The sequence below is a fragment of the Peromyscus maniculatus genome, chromosome 23, assembly GCF_049852395.1.
Source record: "Peromyscus maniculatus bairdii isolate BWxNUB_F1_BW_parent chromosome 23, HU_Pman_BW_mat_3.1, whole genome shotgun sequence".
Taxonomy (NCBI): domain Eukaryota; kingdom Metazoa; phylum Chordata; class Mammalia; order Rodentia; family Cricetidae; genus Peromyscus; species Peromyscus maniculatus.
In genome coordinates, this window is record NC_134874.1 from 41,323,410 (window position 1) to 41,349,047 (window position 25,638).

At 36.9% G+C, this 25,638-nt stretch overlaps 1 protein-coding gene across 8 annotated transcripts in view; it reads left to right on the forward strand.

Annotated features, from left to right (window-relative positions):
* Nucleotides 1-25,638, forward strand: part of LOC102905059 (cytochrome P450 3A13-like) — a 67,270-nt gene that overhangs the window by 26,904 nt on the left and 14,728 nt on the right. For 6 of the 8 annotated variants that reach the window (XM_076560643.1, XM_076560649.1, XM_076560647.1 and 3 more), the window contains exons 3-7: nucleotides 7,839-7,891; nucleotides 9,446-9,545; nucleotides 16,614-16,727; nucleotides 17,017-17,105; nucleotides 17,713-17,861. In XM_076560643.1, the coding sequence (XP_076416758.1) occupies nucleotides 7,839-7,891; nucleotides 9,446-9,545; nucleotides 16,614-16,727; nucleotides 17,017-17,105; nucleotides 17,713-17,861 (505 nt within the window). The remainder of the gene's footprint in view (nucleotides 1-7,838; nucleotides 7,892-9,445; nucleotides 9,546-16,613; nucleotides 16,728-17,016; nucleotides 17,106-17,712; nucleotides 17,862-25,638) is intronic. The other 2 variants (XM_076560645.1, XM_076560644.1) reach the window with 1 other exon arrangement.

Sequence of the window (25,638 nt, forward strand, 5' to 3'; positions counted from 1 at the left end):
AGCAGGTTCAGAGTAGCTGGATTTATGTTGAGGTCCTTGATCCACTTGGACTTAAGTTTTGTGCATGGTGATAGATATGGATCTATTTGTAGCCTTCTACATGTTGATATCCAGTTATGCCAGCACCATTTGTTGATGATGCTTTCTTTTTTTCCATTGTACACTTTTGGCTTCTTTGTCAAAAAGTATATGTTCATAGGTGTGTGGATTAATGTCAGGGTCTTCAATTCAAATCCATTGGTTCACATATCAGTTTTTATGCCAGTACCAAGCTGTTTTTATTACTGTAGCTCTATAGTAGAGCTTGAAGTCAAGGATCGTGATGCCTCCAGAGCTTGTTTTATTGCACAGGATTCTTTTGGCTATCCTAGGTTTTTTTGTTTTTCCATATGAAGTTGAGTATTATTCTTTCCAGGTCTATGAAGAATTGTGTTGGTATTTTGATGGGGATTGCATTGAATCTGTAGATTGTTTTTGGTAAAACTGCCATTTTTACTATGTTAACCCTGCCTATCCATGAGCATGGGAGATCTTTCTATTTTCTGACATCTTCCTCAATTTCTCTTTTCAGGGACTTAAAGTTCTTGTCATATAGGTTCTTCACTTGCTTGGTTAGTGTTACTCCAAGGTATTTTATGTCATTTGTGGCTATTGTAAAGGGTGATATACCTCTGATTTCCTTCTCAGCTTCTTTGTCCATTGTATATAGGAGGGCTACTGATTTTTTTGAGTTGATCTTGCATCCTGCTATGTTGCTGAAGGTGTTTATAAGCCTTATCAGTTTTTGGTTGAATCTTTGGGGCCACTCAAGTTTACTATCATGTCATCTGCAAATAGGGAAACTTGACTTCTTCCTTTCCAATTTGAATCACCTTAATCTCCTTATGTTGTCCTATTGCTCTGGCTAGAACTTCAAGCACTATATTGAATAAGTATGGGGAGAGTGGACAGCCTTGCCTCGTTCTTGATATTAGTGGAATTGCTTTGGGTTTCTCTACATTTAATTTGATGTTGGCTGTTGGCTTGCTATAAATTGCATTTATTATGTTTAGGTATGTTCCTTGTATCCCTGATCACTCCAAGACCTTTATCATGAAGAGGTGTTGGGTTTTGTCAAATGCCTTTTCTGCATCTAGTGAGATGATCATGTGGTTTTTTTCTTTGAGTTTGTTTATATGGTGTATTACATTGATGGACTTTTGTATGTTGAACCACCATTGCATCCCTGGGATGAAGCCTACTTGACCATGGTGGATAATTGTTCTGATGTGTTCTTGGAGTCTGTTTGTCCGTATTTTGAGTATTTTTGCATCAATGTTCATGAGGGAGATCAGTCTGTAGTTTTCTTTCTTTGTTGTATCCTTGTTTGGTTTAGGAATCAGGGTAATTGTAGCCTCATAGAAGGAGTTTGGTAATGTTCCTTCTGTTTCTATTGTGTGGAACAATTTAGAGAATATTGGTATTAACTCTTCTTTGAAGATCTGGTAGAAGTCTGCACTGAAATGATCTGGTCCTGGGCTTTTTTTGGTTGGGAGACTTTTAATGACTGTTTCTATTTCCTTAGGAGTTATTGGACTATTTAAAAAGTTCATCTGGTCTTGATTTAATTTAGGTATGTGGTACCCATCCAGAAAATTATCCATTTCTTTTAGGTTTTCCAGTTTTGTGGAGTAGAGGTTTTTGAAGTATGACCTGATGATTCTCTGGATTTCATCAATGTCTGTTGTTATGTCCTACTTTTCATTTCTGATTTTGTTGATTTGGATTCTCTCTCTCTCTCTCTCTCTCTCTCTCTCTCTCTCTCTCTCTCTCTCTCTCTCTTCTCTCTCTCTCTCTCTCTCATTTGGTTAGTTTGGATAAGGGCTTGTCTATTTTGTTGATTTTCTCAAAGAACTAACTCTTCGTTTCATTATTTTTGTATTGTTCTCTTTGTTTCTATTTTATTGATTTCAGCTCTCACTTTGATAATTCCCTGGCGTCTATTCTTCCTGGAAGACCTTGCTTCTTCTTGTTCTAGCGCTTTCAGGTGTGCTGTTAAGTCACTAGTGTGAGATTTCTCCAACTTCTTTATGTGGGCATTTAGTGCTATGAATTTCCCTCTTAGCACTGCTTTCATAATGTCCCATAAGTTTGTTTATGTGGTGTCTTCATTTTCATTGATCTCTAGGAAGTCTTTAATTTCTTTCTTTATTTCTTCCTTAACCCATTGGTGATTCAGTTGAGCATTATTCAGTTTCCATGAGATTGTAGGTTTTCTATAGTTTTTGTTGTTGTTGAAATCTAGCTTTAAACCATGGTGGTCTGATAGAACACAGCAGGTTATTCCAATTGTTTTGTATCAGTTGAGATTTGCTTTGTGGCAAAGTATGTGGTCAATTTTAGAGAAGGTTCCATGGGGTGCTGAGAAGAAGGTATATTCTTTTTTGTTAGGATGGAATGTTTTGTAGACATCAATTAAGTCCATTTGAGTCATAACATCAGTTAAGTCCTTTATTTCTCTGTTAAGTTTCAATTTGGGAGATCTGTCCAGTGGTGAAAGTGGGGTGTTGAGATCTCCCACTATTAATGTGTGGGGTTTTATATGTGGTTTAAGCTTTAGTAATGTTTCTTTTACATATGTGGGTACCCTTGTGTTTAGGGCATAAATATTCCGAATTGAAACTTCATCTTGGTGGATCTTTCCTGTGATGAAGATGTAATGCCCTTCTTGATCTTTTTTGATTGATTTTAGTTTGATGTCTATTTTGCTGGATATCAGGGTGGCTACACCCGCTTGTTTCTTAAGACCATTTGATTGAAAAGTCTTTTCCCAGCCTTTTATTCTTAGGTACTGTCTGTCTTTGAATTTGAGAATATGTTTCTTGTATGCAGCAGAAAGATGGATCCTGCTTTCATATCCATTCTGTAAGCCTATGTCTTTTTATAGGTGAATTAAGTCCATTGATATTAAGGGATATTAATGACCAGTGATTGTTCATTTCTGTTATTGTCTTGTTGGTAGTGTGTGTGTACTTCTCTTCTTTGTGTTTTACTGCTGTTTTTTTTTTATCTATTGCCTGTGTTTTTGAGGGTGTATCTGACTTCCTTAGTTTGGCATTTTCCTTCTAGTGCTTTCTGTAGGGCTGGGTTTGTGGATAAGTATTGTTTAAATCTGGCTTTGTCTTGGAATGTCTTGTTCACTCTGTCTATGATGATTGAAAGTTTTGCTGGGTATATTAGTCTAGGCTAGCATCCATGGTCGCTATGTGTATGCATTACATCTGTTCAGGTCCTTCTGGCTTTCAAAGTCTCCATTGAGAAATCGGGTGTTATTCTGATGGGTTTGCCTTTATAATTCACTTGGCCTTTTTCCTTAGCTGCTCTTAATATTCTTTCTTTATTCTGTATGTTTAGTTGTTTAATTATTATGTGGCAGGGGGCTTTTTTGGGGCTCTAGTCTTTTGGGTGTTCTATAGGCTTTTTGTATCTTCATAGGCATTTCCTTCTTTAAGTCGTGAAAGTTTTCTTCTATGATCTTGTTGAATATATTTTCTGTGCCTTTGAGTTGGTATTCTTCTCTCTCTATTATTCATAGGTTTGGTCTTTTCACGTTGTCCCAAATTATTGGACATTTTGGGTCATGACTTTGTTGGCTTTAGTGTTTTCTTTGACTGATGAATCTATTTCTTCTACCGTATCTTCAATGCCAGAGATCCTCTCTTCCATCTCTTGCATTGTGCTGGTTATACTTGCATCTGAAGTTCCCGATCATTTACTCAGATTTTCTATTTCCAGCATTCCCTGTTTGTGTGTTCTTCATTTTTTTCTATTTCCCTTTTCAGGTCTTGGACTGTTTCCTTCATTTGTTTCATTGCTTTTTTCATGATTTTCTTTCAGTGCTTTATTGTTTTCTTCCAGGGCTTTATTGTTTTCTTCTACTTTATTTGTCCTTTGTCTAGTTTTTTTTTTTTATAGTGTTCTTCCCATTTTTTTTGTCTTTTCCTCTATATATGCCTCTACCTTCTTCATGATGTTATTCATAAGGCTGTTTTCTTCTGCTTCTTCCAATTTTTGATGTTCAGGTCTAGATGTTGGAGGCTGGCTAGGTTCTGGTGATACTGTCTTGCTCTTCATTTTGTTGTATGTACTTCTGCCTTGACGTCTGCTCATCTTCTTGTGGTTCGTTCTTGGTCTCATCAGTGCACTTGGTTCAGACAGAGCTGACAGATTCAGGAAGTCTCTCTCTTTTCCAGATGGGAGCTCTCTTGTCCAAATGGGAACATCGGGGCAGGATGGGCACTCTTGTCCACAAGGGAAGTCCAGGGGGAGGGTGGGAGCTTTTTTCCAGGAGGGAAGTCCGGGACAGGATGGGAGCTGTGCCTGGTCTCTAAGTCTTGGGAAGTGGCTGGGTTCTCTCTTGTCCAGAATGGGAGTTTGGGGGCAGGATGGGAGCTGGGGGCCTGTCTCTAAGTCTCAGGAAGTGGCGGGAGTCTCAGGCAATGATGGGCATTGGGGCAGAGTATGGAGATTGCAGGGTCTGCCAAGGGTCTTGGAGAAGGGGAGCCTTCCCCGTAGGGCTAGAAGGTAACCTGTCTGGTGGCCAGAACTTAGGGCCAAGTTGGGCAGGTCTTCCCCAGAGTGGCTGGTGCCCAGTGATGGGGTCTAGGCTGAGCCAGGACACTCCCCTCTGGTCCAGAAGGGAAGTCCGGGGCAGGATGTCCTTATGTCATTTTATCATGTAATAAATTCATGGACTTGAGAATACCTGTTTTCTTAACAAGTCTAGCAAGAATTTCATAATAAGAAGTCAAGGGACAGCCAGCATCAATGGGCAGAATAATCCATTCTATAGGTTCCCTAGGTTGCAAGAGTATGCCAGAAGGGTATGTGGGAGTAGGTAAAGGAGATAGAAGAAGCTTCATGCCAATACTGGTCAATTGCACATGTGCAGTGATTTGATGTACTAATTGTAAGGTCTTTTGACACTTTTAGTACATTGTCTAGAAGTGGGTTCATTATCTCCATTTAAAAAGGAAAAATGAAGAGTCAAATCTTTTCTAGTATGTTACAGGGAAGGTCTGTACCCATCAATATCTCCTGGCATCTTAGCAGTTACGTGTGGATCTTTGTGGATAAATGGTACTGTCTTCTGTAATATGATCTAAATAAGAAAAGGGAGCTGTAACCTGTGATTTTTCTGAGGAAATTTCCAGCTGAGTCTGTTGTAAATGATGCTGGACTGTGAGAAATAATTGAGTAATTAAATTTTCAGTAGGTACTGAAATCATGTAGGTAATGAATCAATTAGATAATAAATAATCATGAGAGAAGGGTACTTTTTCTTACTGGGAGTAAGGCTTGTGTAATAAATTGTTAACACATGTTGGGGCTCTTGGCCATACCATGTAGTAGCATCTTCTATTGATCTTTCTTCATGAGTTTCTGAAAACTAGAGGAAGGAAGGCTAAAAGCAAAATGAGGAAAGTCCTGAGGAGGATGGGGTTTGGTCAGTTAGGAGCTAATTCAGGTGATTTTATAACTGCACTAGCAAAAATATGTTCCTCATCATCATCTGAGGTATCATGAAGTGAAAATAATTCAAGAAATTAACCTAAGCCCTCATCCTCAGGGACTTTTATCTCTATTTTTTGACATCTTATTTTTATCTTAGTCCACAAGTATGTTTTGGAGTATACTGGCTAGGTATACAGGGATGTTGAATTATAAATGAATTATATGTGACAGTGTTAAATTCTACAGTACAAACCCAAAACAGGAAACTCTTGTGCCCCTCATAGGTGTTATTCTGTCTTTAAGCTTTCACCTACATGTTACCATGTCTTTAAATTTACAGAACCTTATTCTGGGAACAAAGAACATATTTCTCAGTGAAATTAAAGAATTTATCTAAGTACCATGGTGATACATGCCAAAGTAGAAGCAGATGAGTCATATGAAAGAAAAGGGATTGTTCCTTAGAACCTTGTAGTCTCATGGTTTACTCTCAGCTATTCCTCCACTCTTTTTTTCTTATGGGTCTTCAAGTCTGACTCATTTTGTATATTTAGCACAGTAACACTCAGTTTTGATGATTTCTAGTAATCTCAAGCCCCACACTGATCACCACATTAAGTGAATCAGAAAGAATGAGGATCACAACAGGCAAGGTGGTGAGATTATTTGGCAAAGGACCATGTATGACAAATAAAGAAGATATGTAGCTGTCCCCAGGAGGTCTTGCATAAAATGATGAATTATACCAGGAGTTTATTAAGCAGCATAGCTTCTTACATGCTATTTGTAGAGGGGAAATGGCCAATGTTAACATACAGCTAAATCAGACAATGCTGGCAAAGAGAACACAGGATACCTCAGACACAGATGTGTTAGGACTGAACCACAGCCCCAAAATTCAAATCCTCAGGAAACTACAACTTTCACTGTTTTGAGGCACTGGCTCTATCTCTAGACTGAACCTTGCCACAAGTTCAGTTCCTGGACAAGGAAACAGAAGTAATGTTCTCTATGTCATTTCATTAGAGTCTTAAAGAATGCCTTGGTTCAATCTGGCTCTAAACACTAGGCATGCACTATACAGACTGGGTTCTATCGCCTGCCTAGAGACATAGTTTCATACAGTTGAAATTCACAGTGACCAAATGTGGAATTCCCTTTTGTAAAATGCTTACTTTGAATGTACAAAGCCCTAGGGTTTATCCAACACCATATAAACTGGACATGGTGGCATGTACCTATAATCCCTACATTCTGGAGTATCAGAATTTCAAGGTCACTCTTAGATACACAGATAATTTTAGTCCAGGCTGAGTTACTTGGGATTCTATCTCTACAAATTAAATTGCCACTTAATGATTACCTGGATTTTTTTGCAGGTTTCAGAGGTGAAAGTTAAAACCAAGCATTCAATTTTATGTTTTCTTTATGTGAGGCAGCATATCCTCATCTTTCCATGTTGAACAGGGACACTAGGTGGCAAATTCATTTGCTTCTACTTCCTTGTTCCTTTTCATTTAATATTATGAGTAGCAGTTATGTAAATCTAATATGCTACATACATCTCTGTTATTTTAAATTTCTTGACTATACTGAATTTTTTTGGGTGGAGGGAGGTTTCGGGACAGGGTTTCTCTGTGTAGCTTTGCGCCTTTCCTGGATCTCGCTCTGTAGACCAGGCTGACCTTGAACTCACAAAGATCCACCTGCCTCTGCCTCCCTAGTGCTGGAATTAAAGGCATGCACCACCACCACCCGGCTTAGAAAAGTCTTAAAGTGAGTAAAAAAAAGGCAGTAAGTAGTGGGAAGCAAATATGTTTTGTGCATTTTGTTTTTTTGTTTTGCCTTTTCGAGACAGGGTTTCTCTGTGTAGCTTTGGAGCCTATCCTGGAACTCACTCTGTAGACCAGGCTGGCCTTGAACTCACAGACATCCCCATGCCACTGCCTCCAGAGTGCTGGGTTTAAAGGTGTGCACCACCATGCCTGGCCACAGATATATTTTGTACATTTATGGCAATGTCCATGACTCTTGGTACCCTCAAGACAAAAACCATAAAACTACCAGAAATAAAGACAGTTACTACTTTTAATAAAGAAGAAACAGTTTTGGACTGGACAATATTCAGAAAAGAAATCATGAATATCTTTAAATCCCCCATGTCAAATGTCTCCTGCATTTTCTTTTTTTTTCTCTCAGAGAACTTGGAAGAATTTCCATTAATGACTTGGTAGGAAAATTAAATAATGAGCCTGAAGTCCCGGGATTTGAATTGTTTGTTTCCCATTTTTGTGACCTATACAGGTAGAAAAATAATGACTGTTATTTTTCCTTTCTTTGCTCAGGGCATATCGATATATGATATAGAATGCCAAAAACAGTATGGAGATATGTGGGGGTGAGTATTCTGCAAATGTCCAATATGTAGATTTCTTATGATATGATACCAAACTGCATGAGAACTTTGTCATTCCAGAGTAAATTGGGACACATTTGCCCATTTTAAAGTGTCTGAAATCCTGTCCTGCCAAGGATTCCATAAGTATGTTGTTGCCCACAGTCTGAATTAAGATGTAGACTTTGCAGGTAATGATTTGTCTGCATCCTTTGATGTTCCAGAGACACCTAGCCTTACTTAAACCCAATGTCTTATAAGGGTTCCTGCCTCTATTTATTCTTCCTAAAGACTTTTAAAAATTGTAAGAAATGCATTAATTCAGATTCATCAAATATGTGCTCATAAATTCAGGAGAGTATCTCCTGCACATTCTGATTTACACTTAGGTAAAAGCAAAAATGATTTTATAAAAATATTTCCAATAAATATGGCCTTTTCAAAGATACACTAAGGGGAAAATAAGCATATTTGTAGTTATTATTTTTGTTTGATTTAATTTTTGTATAAAGTATTTTTTATTTTTACTACTTCATTTTTTATTTGAGGTTAAAATATAATTGCATACTTTCTCCTTTCCATTTCCTCCTTCAAATATCCTCTGGTTTACATTAATTGTTGTTACATGACTACATGTATATGTAAGTGAATTTATATTCATAAGTATGACCTATTTAGTCTGCATAATGTTTTTTGTATGTAGTTTGTCAGGGCTGATCATGTGAATTTGGGTAACCAGTTTGTGTGCTCTTCCATGGGGAAACCATTTCTCTCATTCTCAGTAATCCTTACCTGACTGTACTTCTTTCTATAGATGTGAGGCTTCCCAGGCCTTTCCCCATGGGTTATTTTCTGAGACCAGGTCTCAATATATCCAACGATGGTCTGGAAGTGACTATGAGTCCATATTGGCCTAGAAGTCTCTGTCTTCCTTATCTGCCTCCTGATTACTGGTCTTAGAGTTCTGCACTTTCATACTTGGTTGAATTTTCTTTTACTTTTCAATTTTTATTATATTTTATAGAAGGCATTGATTATTTAATATGAATGTGTATGGTTATTTCCACTCAACACCTACTACTCACTTTGAAGAAAAGGTGTTGGATGTATTACATTATGCTCTTAACATCTGGGCTTGTTTCATTAATTATTTTGTGTGATGGTTGAGGCCACAAAGTAGGGATTTGTCTAGAGCCTGGCACATAGTGACATCACTTGGCTGTATGTCACAAGCAAGGTGGAGGAGGTTCTGCCTCTTCTTCTCATCCAACATCTGAGAGCAAAGCATTAATCTCAAGGTCTGTTTTCCTCCCATGGACATGAGACCCCAGGCCATGGGCTTGGTGTGCTGCATTTCTAATGGCTCCAATTAAAGGTTCCTAAAAACATTAGTGCTTATCAATTGTTAATAATTTGTCCTTAGGGACAGTAAAGTAGCAGTAAATAATCACTTGGTATTCTTACAAAAGACCAAGGTTCAGTTCACAGAAGCATGAATTATAGAACCAGAGGTAATATCAGGATCATAATGTAATTATCTCTGTTTTCCCAATGCAGGTTGTTTAATGGGCTGCTCCCTGTGCTGGTTATCACAGAACCAGACATGATCAAGAATGTGCTAGTGAAAGAATTTTATTCTATCTTCACAAATCGACATGTAGGTATTCTTTTTTTTTAACGTGAAGATTATATATACCAAACAAGTTATATATAGGAATATTTATGTATATAAATATACATACATGTATTCAATAACAATTATTGAAGCAACCAGGCATGAATATAAAAAAGAGAAGAAAAGGGTAAGAGGAAGTGTTTGGAAGGGATAGATGTTGTAATTACATTATAATCTCAAAACTAAAATCTCAAAATGTGATTATTCATTTAAATTTTGTATGATCCCACTTAGTCTAGCAGTTAGGATTACAGGTTTTTGCTCAGGAGGGCTAACTTCCACTCCCAGTATAGGAATACCTGTATCTTTCAAAAAAATCAGCTGGACTTTGGTGCAGTACACCTTTAATCCTATCATTCAGGAAGCAGAGGCAGGTGGATCTGCATGAGTTTGAACCCAGCCTGGTCTACAAATCAAGTTCCAGGAGATGCATGGCTATGCAGGAGAAGCCTTCTTGAAAAGCAAAAATAAACAAAAAAAGAACTTTTTATGAGAGGCTGAAGATGTTGCTTAGTGGTAACTTAACCTGACCCAGAGTTCAATCTCTGGCACCACAAAATAAACAAACATTTTGTTATGAAATTGTTAGGGATTCACTGTAATTTGCTAACAGTGTACAAGTCATGCTATGTGTCTTCATGCTGTTTTGTTCAGGTGGGGAACATATTCCTTTCCCAAAGAGAAATTCTCAACAATCAGAGATAAACAGAAAACTTCTTTCATTGGTTCACAGCCATTATTTAAGAGGTCCCAACTTGCTGTCTAAGTGGGTATTCATGGTGGTTACTTCTCAAGGGGATGAGCAGATGTGACCCAGGTCAGCAGGGAATGGACAAGCAGGCTCACAAAGCAGAAGTCAGTAGTTCATTTTAGCCCCTCTGCTGTCTCAGGGCAGAGACTTGTTGTTCCTGTCTCCTTATGCTCTTGTCATCCCATAGTCCCTAAGGAAGCTTGGTAATCATAATTAAGGTTAAAGTTGGTGTTTTCCTTTCTCCTTCAGTTTTTCCTATGCAATTTAATTATTTATTTTATTTGACAGTGTGTTTAAGCTTTATTAGTAAGCATGAGTGCTTGCATTCAAACTCAGTTTGGTCTGATGACAGAGCTAAGATAATTTATCCACACTTATATACCTCCTTGTATAAACAGCTTAGAATGGTACTTCTAAATTTTTTTAGTTAAAATATAAATATTTTATTTGCTTACTCCTGCTCATACCCCCTGTTCCCAACCCAGCTCCCTTTAGATAATATAAAATATTTATATAAAATATGGTCATTCAACCATACAGTGTTATTCATCATTCCCTTTTTCTCTCCTTCTTTATTTTCCCCCTTCTTTCTTTCCAGTTAAAAGTCCCTCATGTTTTCCCCATTTCTCCTTCTTATTACCTGTTTCCTCCTATTTATCTCTTAGGGGTCCCCCTTGTCATAGCCCCATTGCAGTTTCCTCCTTTCTGTGATTGCTCTATTGTATACACACATCTGTAGATTGAAGGCTAGGAACCAAAGGTATAAAAGAACATGGGGTATTTGTCTTTGTGGATCTGGGTTTTGTCATTCAATATAATATTTTCTAGTTCCACTCATTTACTGCATGGTTTCAATTTTCTTTACAATTAAATGGTATTCCAGTGTGTGTGTGTGTGTGTGTGTGTGTGTGTGTGTGTGTGTGTGTGTGTATACCACATTTTCAATATCTATTCACTATTAGTTGAAGGATATTTAGGTTGTTTTCATTTCCTAGTAACTGTGAACAGAGCATCAATGAACATATCTGCGCAAGCATCTGTAGAGTAGGATGTTGTCTTTTTTGAAGAATTGCCAAGAAGTGGTAAAAGCTGGGTTATATGGTAAATTTATTTTTAGTTTATTAGAGAACTATCCACAATGATTTTCAGATTGCACCAGTTTGCAATCACACAGTAGATTATGATTCTATTTTCATAATTGCTCCCTAGCATTTGTTGTTGTTGGTTGTCTTGATTTTATCTATTCTGAGATTGTTAAAATGAAACCTCAAACTTGTTTTAATTTTTGTTTACCTAATATCTGTGGGTAATGAACAATCAGTAGAATTTTTTTTAGACTTTTTATGTCATCTTTTGAGAATTTTTTTCAACTCTATTACCTACCTTCCTTGAGATAGAGTCTCTCTGCATAGGCCTGGTTTTCCTAAAACTCACAATGTAGACCAGGCTGTTCTTCAAATCATAGAGATCCACCTCCCTTTTCCTCTGGAGTACTCTTATTAAAGGTGTGAGACACTATGCTCATTTCTCATGTCTCATTTTTAAATTGGGTCATTTGTGTTTTTAAGTCTTTGGGGTTTTTTTGGGGGGGGGTAACTTATAGATTCTGATATTAAACCATTATCAGATGTGTAGCTGGCAAAGATTCTCACTTTGTAGAGTTTGCCTTAACTCAATTGACTGCCTCCTCTGCTTTACAAAGCTTTTTAATTTTGTGAGGCAATATTTGTCAATTGATGACCTTAATTTCCAGACAAATGGAGTACTGTTCATAGAATCCTTTCCTACACTCATATTCTTTAGGGACCTGCTTCAGTTTTCTTCTGGATGATCTAGCATTTCAGATTTTACACTGATGTCTTTGATCTATTTGTAGTTAGTTTTCATTAAGATGATTGATATGGGTCTAATTCATTCTTTTACATGTGGATATCCTGTTTTCACACAACATTTGTTGAAGACAACATTTGCTGTCTATTCTCCAGTCTGTATTTTTGGATCTTTGTCAAGTATCAGGTGACTATAGACATGTGTACTCATGTTTGAGTCTTTTGTCTCCTCCATTGATCTATATCTTTTTGCACCAGTAAATACATTGTTTATTAATACTTCTGTAGAACACATTTTGAAATCTGGAATGATAATTATTTCTGCATTGTTCTTATTATTAAAGATTACTCTGGCTATTCAGGATCTTCTTTGATTCCATGTGGATTTTAGGAATTTTTTCCTTTGCTGTGAAGAATGTTGTGATTTTCTTGGTGTTGCTTTGAGTCTATAAATTGCCCTTAGTAGAATCATCATTTTCACAATGTCATTTCTACTAGTACAGAATCAAAGGATGTCTTTCTGTCTTGTAGTGTCTCAATCTCTTTCTTCTGAGATTTAAATCTCTAACTGTAGAGTTCTTTCTCCTCCTTGAATATGTACATTGCAAGATCTATTACATTCTTTGAAGGTATTGTAAATGGAAATGCGTCCATGATCTCGTTCTCAATCTGTTAGTGTACATATAGGCTAGTGATTTTTGTAAGTTGATTTTGTATCCTGCCTCTTTATTGAACTTGTTCTTCATTTCAACATGTTTTCTAGTAGAATGTTCATTTATATATGTATAAATATTTGTGTATATATGTTCTGCAAATAAGAATAATTTGACTTTTTCTTTTGGTATAATTTCCTTCTGTTGTTGTTTTGCTCTAGCTAGTGCTTTAAGGATTATATTGAAAAAGAGTGGGGATAATGCACAGCCCTGTCTTGCTCTTGATTTTAATTTATTTTAACGGTATTGCTTGAATATTTCTCCATTGAGGATAATGTTGGCTGTGGGTTTGTAATATAGAGCATTTATTATTTTGATGTTTATTATATATTTTATTTGATGTATGTTTCTTTCATTCCTACTCTCTCTAGATCTTGTATAATGAAGGCATGCTGATTTGTTTTCAAACATTTTCTCAAAAGTATCTCCTCTGACAATGTTGGAACTCAATATGTAGTCCAGGATGATGTTGACCTCCCAGATATCTACCTGCCTCTCCATCCTGTGTGCTGAGCTTAAACACACAGCATCACTATGCTGAACATTTTTAACCATTTATTTATTTATTTTATTTATTTTTATACTAATTAATTTTAATTTTAAAATTATGTGTGTGCATGTGCATCAGTATGTGGGTATGTTCCCATGAATAATGATAGTAATTCTTATTTTATGTCTTCATTATTTCATATATGTGTGTATTATAACTTTCATTATGATATTATTGCAACAAATACAATACATGATAGCATATGGACATATAATACACACACATCTATATACATATATATCTATATACATATATATGTCGCTAATATTCACCTCCTATTACCTAATCTTGTCTCTCCCATTCTTACTATTCCTCTTCCTCTTCTAAATTATTTTTCCTTCTCCTATAATGTCTTTAAAAAATTGGGTGACTTTAATGAATCTGTTAAGTGTTGATTACAAGACAATATATATTGGAAAATTATTTGCAGGAACATAGAGACCCTATCACTCTCTACGCTGATAAAGTAAATGGTTCTTCCTTCTCTGGTTGCCACTACATTACATAAATTGTAAGGGAGAGACAGAAACTCATAAACCCTTCCCTTCTGCATGGTGGAATGTTGATGGGTGTTACCTTGTGAATGGACTTGGGCCACTAATCAAAATTCTGGAACTGCAATGACATTTCATGTCCAGAAGTGAACTTTCTATATGTCTCTATCATTCCTGTGGTTCTTAAATGCATAAGAAGCTTTATTTGTGTTTATTTAAATATGTGTATATGTTTGTGAATATGAATAAAGTACCCATGAAACCATAACAGGGTGTTGGATTCCCTGCTTCTAGATGCACAGGCAATTGCCCTACCTGACAGGGTTTCTGGAAACTGAACTCAGGTCCTTGTCAAGAGCAGTATATGTTCTTAGCTAGTGAGCCTCTTCTGCAGGCCAGACCTTATATTTCTTCTGCTCCTCTCCCTTTTTCAATCTCCTCTGAGCCTTTGAGTGAGTGATTCAGATGTCACATTTAGGAGTGATCATTCTGAAGTCAACTTTTTTTTACATTGTCTAGTTATAAATTGCTATATGAATCTTTGGCCTTGGTAAAATGAATCTTCTAAGGCAAACACTGACAAAACCAATCTGAGGATATAAGCATAAGAATCTGGAGGGCAATTAGATTACCATCATATTCCATTTTGTAGCAACAACAGTTGTTTCTGTACTAGGGCCCATGACATGCTTTTTTTCAGTTTTACAATACTGTATGTCGAGAGATGGCGCAGGCATCAAGAAAACTGACTGCTATTACAGAAGACAAGGGTCAATTCCCAGTAGCCAGGTGGTACCTGAAACTCAACACTAAGTCCAGTCTCATTGGATCTGATGCCCTCTACTGGGCTCTGCAGACACTGCACATTTTTAGTATAGATGTGTTCAAGATATACATGGAAAAATGATCTTGTAACTATTATTAGCTCCACAGATATGGTGGGTGACATCACGAGCCTCTTTTCTGTCTGTGCTGGATTTGTAAAATTGGATTGATCTTCTAGAGGTCTAGCAACTGTGAGTCCATGTGAGTCATACCCATGCCACACCCAGAGTCAAGACCTTCATGGAACTCCTCCGGCTCTAGCAGTCTTTTCACCATGTCTTCCACTATGTTCCCTGAGCCTTGGGTGTGAGTGGCTATAGGGGTTCTGTCACTTTCAGTTTCCTTAATTTTTTGTGTATAATCTTTATTTGTTCCATGTAGTTAATAACATAACTATATGGAAATATTTCCACTTCCAATGAAATCTGTGTGCCTTTTAGTTTATCTTTTGCCTCTCATTGCAATAGCTAGACACCAGGTTAGGATGTAGTAAAAGGTGAGAACTGGTCTTTTAAAATCATTTCTTAATGGAAAAAATCAGTTTTTCTTAACAAAGTTAGGTGCTGGATGAAGGTTTTGTTTGATACAGTTTTTTTTTATATGTATGAGGTTTCCCTCTCATCATTGACATGTATTTATATCATCGAAAACTATTGAAATATTTCAAGTTAGAATCAAAGATAGGGGTGGCAGAAGAATCTTTTCAAGGGGAAAAGAGAATTATAGTGCTCCTTTGCTTATATTTCAGGATAAAAAAAATCAAGGAGAGATATTTATATAATATTCAATTAATGCTTGAGCCAATAATACCCATTTATTGGTATTTATGTTAATTTAATGATTACTGTTTCATGTCACTTCTTTTTAAAATAACTCAAGCTGAATATATTTGTAAGTGCAAAATTGGTCTAAGGAAAATTTGCCACTATAACCCTCCTATATGTACCCTATTATTCTGGTTGCACTTTGGCAACATGAAACAAACCTAGACATAGTTAGGAAGAGAAACCTCAGTTGAGAAATGCCTCCATCAGCTTACTTGTAGAAAGGCTGTGGGGCATTTTCTTCGTTAGTGACTGTGCTCAACTCACTGTAGTTGGTGCCACCCCTGGGCAGTGAGTCCTGGGTTGTATTTGAAACAGGCTGAGCAAACCATGGTGAGCAAGCCAGAAGAAGCATTCCTCCAAAGCTTCTACTTCAGTTCCTGCCTTCAGATTCCTGCCTTGAGTTTCTGCCTTGACTTTTCTCAGTGACAGATTATAGCCTGAGAGTTGTAAGATTACTAAACTCTCTCCATAAGGAGTTGCTTTTTTTCCATGGTGTTTATCACAGCAATAGAAACCTAACTAAGAAACCAACTTTTTCTGTACTGACTTGGAGAATACTTTTGGTTTCCTACCTGTCTTTTCACATAAAAAGACATTGTTTTTCTACAGAAGGATTCACATTGAAATGAAGATTGTAATATAACAACTTTATCCCACACTGGTGGTGTATGTATCTATACTTTAACTTTGAAGCATTTTATATATATTATTTATCACATATGTTTGCCTGAATGTATGTATGTGTACCGCATGTGGGCAAGTACTCACAGAGAGCAGAAGAGGGGATCAGACACACAGAACTGGAGTTACTGACAGTTGTGAACAACCTAATGTAGCTGCTGAGAATTGAACCAGAGTCCTTGCAAGAGGATCAAGTGGTGTAAACCACGGAGCCATTGCCTCAGCCCTAGTTTGAGGAACTGCTGTTGAGGGACTAGTATGAAACCTGCCACCTAGAAGAGGGTTGGTAACTGTTAAAGAGTGTTGTCTATTTTATGCAGGTTTTGTAACTGTTAAGATAACCAATCTAATTCAGGGCAAAATTTTTCTTGGTATTGTAGCTTTTTGGTCCACTTGGATTTATGAAAAAAGGTATAACAACTTCTGAGAATGAAGAATGGAAAAGAATCCGATCATTGCTGACACCAGTCTTTAGCAGTGGAAAACTAAAGGAGGTAAGCTTATGAAGAACTTTTTATTGTAAATGGAGTAGATTTTATCAGAGGAGTGGTAGAAATAATATCACACTCTTTAAAGAGATGTTCCTTTGAGCATTACATTGCTAAGAATGGTCTTTGTTTTGTTTCGCTGTTGTGTTGTTTTTTTTGTTTTGTTTTGTTGTTATTTTGTCTTATGTAGTCGTTTTAAAAATATGATGATCTTTATATAATTTCAAAAGACTTGTTATTTTGGGAACTCAGATGTTGCAATTTACCCTAAGACTGTGTTGTGTTTTGTGTTTAGATGTTCCACATCATCCAAGAATATGGAGATGCGCTGGTGAAAAACATGAGTCGGGAAGTAGAGAAGGGCAAGAATGTTACCATGAAAGAGTGAGTAGTGATGCCTACATTGTCTAGGGACTCTGTGCCTCATCTAGAGACCTCCTTCTGCCTGATAAGTAGATAAGTTATTCTGAGGCAAGAGTAAGGGAAAGGCATGAAGTTACCCTGCTGCAAATCACTCAATAAGGAACAGCTCCCAAAAATACCTTATGAGAGTCTCTTCCTTATGTACCTGAGACAAAATTAGGTTACCAGTTATCATCTTGTATATTCTAGAATAGTTTAGATTGAAAGAAGAAAATTTAGAAATGGTGCAGATGGGGGAATTAAAGAAATGTGTGAGGAAGATATATGTGCCACATAAGAGGTCATTGGTTTGACAAGCATATTATAGTTGTAACTTTCAGCTATCTAAATCCTCAAGTTTTTGCTGAGTGTCTTAGAAAAATATCAGCAAGAAACAAATTTCTTCTACCTTTTTCATTCAACAGAAGAGGGAGAAGGATCTGGGAATGATGTGGTTAGTAAAATCATGTTGATTTCTGAAGACACTACAATAGTAAACTCAGGCTGTATTGATTATACTGCAGACCAATGGTCATATAACTCATAGGTTTTGTGAGTAACACATCAATGCACCTGCTTCTTTCCTCAGCTTCTTTGGGGCCTACATCATGGATGTGATCACTGGTACTTTATTTGGAGTGAAGGTGGATTCCCTCAACAACCCCCAGGATCCCTTTGTGAAAAACACCAGAAAGCTTTTTATATTTGACTATTTTAATCCATTGGCTTTCTCTACAGGTATATAGTCTATTTTTCAACTATATTAAGATCTTAGACTTATTTTAATTACCATAAAATATAAAGTTTCCTCATAGCATATCCATACACAATTATTATTTCCCCCATCTTGTTTTCACTCCTCTATGATCTGATTATTTTACCCCCCTTTGAAGTTTCATATCACATGTTGTTATCCATCATTGCCACATACTTTTGTACTTTTTTCCCCCACAGGAACAACATATTTATTGAATATGTATTTCTTTTTAAAAAGTAAATAAGATGACACAATGAATATATTGCTGACCTTGATGTTAAACTGTTCATCTTTGAAATACAAACAATAATCATGATGCCCTCCTAAGAGTCATGTTCTGAAAATTAAACTGTATTATAGTGTAGTTTAATTCTACAGCAATATATGATTATGCCCTCCCAAACCCTACTGTCTGATTTCCAGGCTGGTCTCAAACTCACAGAGATCTACCTGCCTCTGCCTCCTGAATACTGGGATTAAAGGTGTGTGCCAAAATGCACAGCAAATAATTAAACCCTACATATTAAAATTTGACTGATTCCTTCTGTCAATTTAGTGTTGATTTGAGTACTCAAGTTCCTGTGTCAATATATTAATAAAATACTATTTATCTTAGAAGAAAGAGTGGATAATATTTATGTATGGAAATAGATTGGAGTTATGATCCTTAGCCAGATCTACTATTGCTCCAATAAAAGTATTGCATCATACCCTGCAGGATGGAATAGGGGACAAAGACCAGATATGCCTTCCAGGATTGTTCAATACTTTTGTACTTTTTGATAGGTATAAGATTATTATGTAATTTCTGTCTTTGAGAATTAATGTCATTATTTATATTTATACATTTACATATATGAGTTGGGAAATGACTCATATATGTAAATGAAGAAATGATTCAATTATTGAATCATTCCTCCATCTCTTGAATGAAACTTGAATCAAAATTAAATTAATGCTATCTACTTCCAATGTTTCTCTGTTTATTTTATTATCGATAATATATTTATTTTAAGAGTGGGTGTAGAAGTCACTCACTATTATATTGCAGAATTTATTCTATGACATATCTGTTAGCATTTTTGAAATTGAGTGCACATATCAATGCATATACATTTAGTGTCATAAAAACTCATGAATGGATAGTTTCTTTAAAGTGTATAAGATAATCTTCTATGTCCTTGTGACTAGCTTTAGTTTGAATTTGGAATAATGATGCATGCTTGTTTCCTATGTTGATATTTGGTGGTTGGTTACATTTCTTGTATCAGGAAAAAGCATTATGATTGATAAACAACTGTGCTAGTCTCTGTATTATTTACTTATTAATTTATTAAATCTCAGGTTCTACGTATTCCTAGCTGGTCTAGAACTGGCTTGTCTGAATCTCACAGTGATCTGTCTGCCTCTGGCTGTTGAGTGCTAAGATTAAAGATGTATCACTATCTTCAGCCTTAGTCTGTGTCCTTAGATAAAGAAACATAGACTGTTAATATTCAGACTTCTTATTGAAAATCATGCATGGATTCCTGACATCTCATTGATTTTCTACTGTCTGGCATTGTTTTGACCCTCTATTCTTAACAGATTTTTCAGCATCATATTTTCCTCCACCTTGTTGGCTGTGTTTGTTTTTTTCTTTGGTCAAACTGATCTTTACATTATGTAATGCAATCAGACTTTATTGTAAAAAATTCTTTAGCATGCCATAGCAGGGATAGCTTTTTTCCTCCTTTGGTTTATTTCACACACACACACACACACACACACACACACACACACACACACACACACACACACACACAATATACATAATATTCACCAGCTCTTGTTTTGTAATTGTGAAAAACATCTTTTTTCAAGACATCCTGGCATTTTTGTTTTCCATTGAAATTACAGGAGATATTCTCATTGACCTGTCCTTATGTGACATCATCCTTCCTTTCCCACCTTTCAGTAGACTTCTTTATTCTGTGTATTCACTGCATTATCTTCAATGTGAATTGAAAAGTTTCTTCTCTGGTCTTCATATCTGTGTTATACTCTTTTCATTTTGGATCATGATGAACATTTCTTTCCTTCAGTCTGGGAACTTCTGTTCTGTGATTTTATTGAGAATATTTTCTATGCCTTTGACATGGAATTCTTGTAATTGTTCTATGAAGAAAGTCATAGACTTTTTCTTATCTCCCCAAAACTAACAGGTTCCATTCAACTGTTTAACAATTTGATCACTAATCCTGACTGAATAATCTTATTACTCTGCCTTGTCTTCATGCCTACAATTACTGTTGTCAATATGATCCACTCTATCTCTGAGGCTTTCCCATGAAATTTGTATTTGACCTAATTGTGGGGGCCCACAGAAGTTTCCTAGTGAGACCTGAGCTTTCTATTTTCAGCAAGGCAGCAAAAGGTAATGGACTGATCATGTGTGTGGTTACTAGGTGTTTGGAAGTGTCTGCACTTGGCTGTGAAGTATGCTTTGATTTAGCAAGGGGGAAGCTTTTGGGCCCACACCTTGGAATTGTTATGAAAAGACTTTCTGAAGAGCGCAAAGGGACCATTGGTTAGTAACCTGGGCCCTTCCAAAGCTATCCTTTGTTTCTGTCTTTCGTCTAGTTGGCTAGGCCTCTCTTTCTACCTAATATGTCTTATTCCTTTCTCCTTAAGAGTATCCTAGAAAATATGAGAGTAGGCCCCCACACTTGATGATATTTTCATTTCCGTCATCATTTTATTTTGTTTTTCTTCTGTATATCTCTTTACCAAATACCATCTGAATGCTGTTATTTAATTTCCTTATTTCTTTCAACATTTGGTGTTTCCTTGGAGATAGGCATGTATTCACTGAATTCTTTGAACATAATTTACAATCACTTTGATCACTTTTTTTTAAATTACAAACTGGTCTATGGCTCAGACTTACTGTTAACTAGTCCCTTTCTTCTAAATCAATCCATTTCTATTAATCTATGTATTGCCACATGTCTCATGGCTTTACCTGTGTTCCATTACAATCTTGCTGCCCCAGTGGCCTGCAGTATCTTTGCTGACTCTGTCTTTCTTCTCCCTGTAACTTCATTTGGATTTCTCACCTACTCTAACTTGTCTTGCCATAGTCTAAAGCAGCTTCTTTATTAACTGATGGTAACAACATATAATCACAGCATATAGAAAGACCATCCTACAACACTTCTTCTCTTCTGTCTAATCAAAACAGAAGGTTTTTGTTATAATATAGTAAAATTATATATAACACAACAGCTATCAAGCAAGAATTACAGTTATAATATCTAGTCTATTTATATTTGGCAATATTAAAGAAAATACTCTATCCTCTATTTGTGAATATAAAGTTTCATATTTAATTTACTTTTTATCATAACCAAGGAAAACTATAATTATAACTATCTATTCTTCAACTCCATCAAAGACCCCAAACAATATAATATTACCTAATTAAACAGGAAGGGCATTACAAGCAACTTCAAAATTCTAGAAATGACAGAGACATCTGGCTGCCTAGACAGTCACTCAAAGTTCTTCTGTAACAATGGGGCATCCATCTTCAGCCTGTAGGCCTAGTCATCTGGCAGACATTTTAGAGAAGCAGGAAATTTGAAGGATTGTTTAGCCTATTGGTAAAGTTCACCAGTCACTTATCTCTGTGTCATGCAGAATGTCTGGTAGATTCTCCTGTGAAGCAGGAACCTGAAGGACCATCTCACCTCATTTAAGCAAATTTCGGTGGGCACCTTCTAATGAGACCTGCATGTCAAGTTTATACAACATACTGTCAAGCAGTCCAGGCAAGAGCAGTTTCTTACCCAAATGGCTAGCCTTTTCCACATTGTAAGCAAACTTCATAATGAGTTTCTTCTATGCCCATCATCCTCTTTGAAGTAATTGTTGCTGCAAGGAGCAGATGTGTCTCACTGTTCAGAAAAGTCTAAATTGTTAAAACATTTTAAATCCCATATGCTATAGGTCTTTGAAATGTGTGAAGATTAGCTATCTAATTGAAATATAGCTTTGTATACCTCAAAAGCTTAACTAACATGACTATAAATTTGACTATTATACATGACTATTAATTTGTGTTTCTTAACTATACATTACATTTTTAAATGAGCTGCATAAACATAATAGCCTAAACAAGAATAGAAATATATATACAGTACAACAACATTAACTTTAAATTTGCATCAATAAACTAAAATCCATACTGGTAAAAAATATGTATGATTGACAGGTTTTTTTTTGGATTAAAGTAGAAAATCTACTCTCTTCCCAACATTTCTATATTATATCTCCCCTTTTTTAGAAAGAGATTGACTATCATAAACCATTTATAATCCACACAATTAAAATAAAAACAAACAAATAAAAATAAAATAAACAATATTTTGGGAATTTGGGCATAGCTTTTCATACTACTTCCTGCTGAATGGGAGCACTGGCAATCTTAAGGGGAACCTGAGAAACTTTAGAATTATGGTTAAATCTTGGCTGTAATAGATTGTGAGACTATATCATATCAGCCAGGTGCCTTGAAGCTGTTCTGGATTTGAATCATCTGGGCCATAGCTTCCATTGGAAACCTCTTATGGGGTCTTCCTTGATGGAACCATATTAACCTAGAAGGAATCCACAGTTTCTCATCTTCTATGGAGACAAAAGCAAAACCTCTTTTCCAAGGTAACAAGGTTCTGACTTAAAACTTGGAATCAAGATATTTCTAAAATATATATGCATTGATTTAATTTATCAGCCTTTGCAATCAAATGTCTCATAGCAGTTAAAAAAAATACCAAAGACAAGACAATAATATACAGTATTCATCCAGACTCTCTATGTATTTTCCATCTTTATGTGGCTTATATTATTTTTATTACTTTATTTCTTATTTAAAGACTTTCTCTACACATTTTCTTCTTTTCTCTCAAGCCTATGTGTATCTTTAAACACACTGTAACCAGTTTAGAGATTTTGTCCGTCTGAATTTGCTTTATTATATATCTTTAATCCTTTTATGACCAGGAGAGTTTTTAAACTGCTAAGCTATGACTGAAACAGTGGCCCTGGATGCTGTTTCTGCCCTGCTCTGCTTTTTGAAGTGGCACAGATACCAACCAGTCATCCTTACTTCCCCAATTCTGAGAAGCTGTATGAAGTAGCTGGGAGAAGAAGCCTCTTGCTATCAGGGCCAGTAATGAGACCTGAACTAGGAAGCTGTTCTTGGCTCCATTTTAAAATTTTTTTTTTAGATCTCAGGTTTTATGTGGAAATTCTTTCCCCATGTTGGATACCAATTGCAGACTGAAGCTTCCTAGTCCTTCATACTCGTGCCTGGGCAGTGGCGATTTTTATAAAATAATCACTCAGAGGCTTAATATTAATTACAAACTGTTTGGCTGTTTGGTCTATGGCTCAGGCAAAGTGCTAACTAGTTATTTTATCCTTTTTAAAAGATAATTTTTAGTTCAATTTACATACCAAGAATCCCCCTCTTCCCTCCTCCTCCAGGCTCCTCCTCCAAACCTAACCCCTTTCCCTCTTACAAGAAGGTAAGGTCTCCCATGGAGAGGTACATTTAGTGGAGGCAGGTCCAAGCCCCTTCCAGCCTCCTCCTCCCAACCTACCCCCATTCTATTTTACAAGTTGTTATGGCCTCAGATTGGGGAGGTACATTTAGTGGAGGCAGGTCCAAGCCCCTTCCTTCCCCTCAAGACTGTGTGAGGTTTCCCATCATAGAAGCAGGCTCCAAAATGCCAGCTCATGAACCAGGGATGGATTCTGATGCTACTCACATGGGATCCCTTAAGCAAATCATGCTACACAACTGTCTCCTTATGCAGATGGCCTACTCCAGTCCCATGTAGGCTGTACAGCTGTTTATCTAAATTTCATGAGTTCCTACTAGTTTGCTTTGGTTGTCTCTGTAGGTTTCTCCATCATGATCTTGATGCCCCTTGCTCATAGAATCCCTCTTCTCTGTCTTTGACTGGACTCCTGGAGCTCATCATGTTATTTGGCTATAGATGTTTGCATCCGTTTTCATCATTTACTGGAGAAAGGCTCTATGATGACAGTTAGAGTATTCACCAATCTGATTATTGGGGTAAGCCAGTTCAGGCACCCTCTACACTATTGTAGTAATCTAAACTGGGGTCTTCCTTGGGGATTCCTGGGAACTTCCCAACACCCAGTTTCTCTCTATCCCCTTGATGTCTCCCTCTCTTACAGTATCTGTTTCATTGCTCTCCTACTCCATCTGTGTTCCAGCTTGATCATCACATTCCCTTACATTCTCCTCCCCAATCTCCTACCCAGGTCTGGGAGCTTGCCCACAAGAGTCTTCCCTGCTGGCTGGCAACTGGGGCATCAGTGGGTGGGGATTCCAAGGGACTGGTTGTGTCCCAACACCTAGGTCCTAGAGGTAGGACTCTTTGTGGGAGAAGAGTCACTCACCTCTTGGTCAAATGAAAGCTGGTGGATTCTGTGTCTCAGGAAGCCACTGTGGTTGCAGGGGTGTGGGTAGGTTTAGAGTAGGGCATGAGACTTGTAGATTGCAGGGCTCAATGGGAAGTTTAGTGGGGAGCCTGTTCCCAGGAGTCTTCCCTGCTGGCAAGCATCTGGGCAGCAATGTGTGGGGGTTCCCAGGGACTGGTTGTGTCCTGGGTCCTAGGTTCTGGAGGCAGGACTCTGGGTGGGAGAAGAGTCACTCATTTCTTGGTCCAATGAGAGCTGGCAGATTCTGTGTCTCAGGAAGCCAATGGGGGTCACAGGGGGATGGATATGTTTGAGGTAGGACATGTGTCTTATAGATTGCAGGGTCAGATGGGGGTTTGGTGGGAGATTCTGCCCATAGTAGTCTTCCCTGCTGTCTAGCACTGGAGCAGCAATGTGTAGGGATTACAGGGGACTGGTTGTGTGCCAGTGCCTAGGTCCTAGAGTCACTTTGATTTCTTATCCTGTGTTGAGTACTCCTTTATGGGTGGTTACTCTGTGATTGAAGGATAATTGATGTAGTTTTTCATGTTACTTATGCTTTACAACTCTGAAATGCCCATCTGTGGTTACATCAATGGTTATGTTTTGTTATTTTTTTAAAATTTTTGTCATCTTTCTCCCTACAATTGGATTTTTTTCAGTTTTCAGGAAAGCCTGGGCTGTACTAGGTTTGAGGTGATGTTTTCTTCTGTTAGGCTTATGTTCAGGGCTCTAAGCTCTTCTCCAAGTGATTCTCTGGTATTTGATTAGTGTTTGCAACAATAGTTATTAACAGTCAGAAAATTATCTATGAAAACAGAGTAGCAGTTGATTTAAAAACAGTCATTAGACATTCTTTAAGTACCAACAGGGGAAAAAACCAGACTCCATTCTCTCTACTCTGACATGTTAGCTATTGTGGGTAAAAGTATGAATAAAGAGGAAAAAGAAAAATAAGTTATGGTAGGACTAGTGATTAACAGAATTTTGCTAAGAGGGACAGAGTGGAGCAGCAAAAATATCATAGTAGAGTAAAAAAAATGTGGGATGCAGGAAGATTTTGGAGTTTGGGTTAAAGATAAACTAGAAAAAAGAGAGGATAGATTGTGCAGTCATATGATGTAGTGCAGTCCCATTTTCAAGAAACTTGAGCCACAGAGGTCCTTTTACCCAAGAAAGTCTAAGTTACTAAGATGAAAGAAAGAATGTATGAAAATGTTTCCAAAAATATGAAATTCCAAAAGATTTGAAAATTTAGAAACA